Below are 1,886 nucleotides of genomic sequence, written 5' to 3'. Positions count from 1 at the left end.
ACGCCAGCCCGACGCCGTGGCCTGGGCCAATCTCACCAACGCCATTCACGAGACAGGGTAAGGGGAGCCCCGACTCCGCCCGAACCAGCGGAGGGAGCGGGGGAGGCTGGGCGCAGGGTCTGGCCTGTCCCCAGGACCAGCCTCTGGCCGGCGACAGTGCCCTTGTCTCCCTGGGGGTCAGCGTCCCGCTTCTGAGCATACAGCGCCGCCCTCTGGGCCAGGGCCCTGGCTGGGTGGGAGCTGAGGCAGCATCCCCCAACCTTGGCCTGGGGTGCCTGACCTCTGCCCCCCAGAGACCGGGTCCTGGTCGTCGGGGCCACTGTGCCTGCATCTGGAAGGGTCCGTGGCTGGTGGTAACAACTTCCCCTTGTCCACACTCCACTGCCCCACCTCCTGGGCCTGCTGAGCTCGCCAGGAAACTAATTTTCACTTTCTTGGTTGTACTTGGCCCGATGGGTGCCAGCCCCTCGCTGCTGTTCCGGAACCAAGGCCGCAGGATAGAGCCTGGCTTAGCCGGTCAGAAAACAGAACCTCGCACAGACCCCGATGATGCCATGGCTGGGCTCTGCTCCTCCCTTTCTTCTCTCCCGATCCAGGGGGAACTCACGGGGCCAGAGACTTAGTTCAGAGCCAAGTGCTCCGTCCCGGGCAATGGTGATCACTGTCCTTCTCGCTGGACTGTCGGTCTGTTGTGTGACTCTCACCCAGTCCCTCTGCCTGTCTGCCTTCCCCTTCTTGGCCCAGAGTTTTGAGGATGTGCTCCGGCTGGGAGGTTGGGTGGGGCCCCTCTCAGGCCTTATACCAGGGCTTGGGCCCATTCATTCATTCATTCACTCACTCACCTGGTGTGCTTGGCCTTGAGGATAGGGAGCTGAGCAGGTGTGGGCTGGGTCCCCACTCAGTGGGGGAGATGGTGCCAAAAGGGGAACCCGAGTCAGTGGGATTGGGGAAAGTCTGCCTCAAACCTTGTCGGGGGGGCCCTGGCCCTGGATCCAGGCTTTTCGGGGGATCTTGGGGAACTCCACTCCCCACCCCATCCTGGGCTCATCCCAGTGCGTAAACCACATTGCCGTCTCCAGCAGGCATGGCCACTGCTGCCCGCATCCATTCTGCTGGCGTGCATTAATTCCTGCAGATGTCGGGGAGACACAGGACACCCTCATTTTGGTGCTTGTGGCACTTGGGAGGGTATCAGACAGAAGAAAAAATTGGGAGTGGGGTTTGCTGTAGACACAGGAGCTGGGCAGAGCTAATCTGGGGAGGCTCCTGGGAAGAGGAGGCCCCAGGGCTGGCTGGCATCTATGGAGGAACCAGAGCTCTGTGGCTCTGTGACTGTGGTCACTGCTGACTCACACATGTTTCTGGCCTTGCTTAGCAGAGCTAAGAGGGCCTGAATATCTCTGCCTGGATGCCAGCTAGAGGAGGAGGCACAGAGGTGAGGCCAGGATGGGGAGGGTAAGGTTAGGGGGATCCCTCCTTTTCTCTAGACCCCGGATTTCACCACTGGGGACCCGGGGATACACTCCACATCCTCTTCCCTCAGCTGACTCACACATGTTTCTGGCCTTGCTTAGCAGAGCTAAGAGGGCCTGAATATCTCTGCCTGGATGCCAGCTAGAGGAGGAGGCACAGAGGTGAGGCCAGGATGGGGAGGGTAAGGTTAGGGGGGATCCCTCCTTGTCTCTAGACCCCGGATTTCACCACTGGGGACCCAGGGGATACACTCCACATCCTCTTCCCTCGTAATCTCTCTTTGAGTATCTGACATTGGACCAATACTCCCCACATAGCATGGAAACATTTAGGATTTGGTGTTTGGGGATCAGAGATGCCCCCAGAGTTGGAGCCTGCCCCAGCCCAGCTCTGGCCTTGGTCCTGCGGAGGCC

The 1,886-nt window shown here is 60.3% G+C and overlaps 1 protein-coding gene across 1 annotated transcript in view; it reads left to right on the top strand.

The window, feature by feature from the left end:
- PLBD2 (phospholipase B domain containing 2) overlaps window positions 1–1,886 on the top strand; it is a 17,710-nt gene that overhangs the window by 869 nt on the left and 14,955 nt on the right. The window contains exon 2 of the mRNA XM_005857037.2: window positions 8–57. Within this exon, the coding sequence (XP_005857099.1) occupies window positions 8–57 (50 nt within the window). The remainder of the gene's footprint in view (window positions 1–7; window positions 58–1,886) is intronic.

This window comes from Myotis brandtii, unplaced genomic scaffold (assembly GCF_000412655.1).
Source record: "Myotis brandtii unplaced genomic scaffold, ASM41265v1 scaffold1064, whole genome shotgun sequence".
NCBI lineage: Eukaryota > Metazoa > Chordata > Mammalia > Chiroptera > Vespertilionidae > Myotis > Myotis brandtii.
This window is presented reverse-complemented; position numbering and strand designations above follow the sequence as displayed.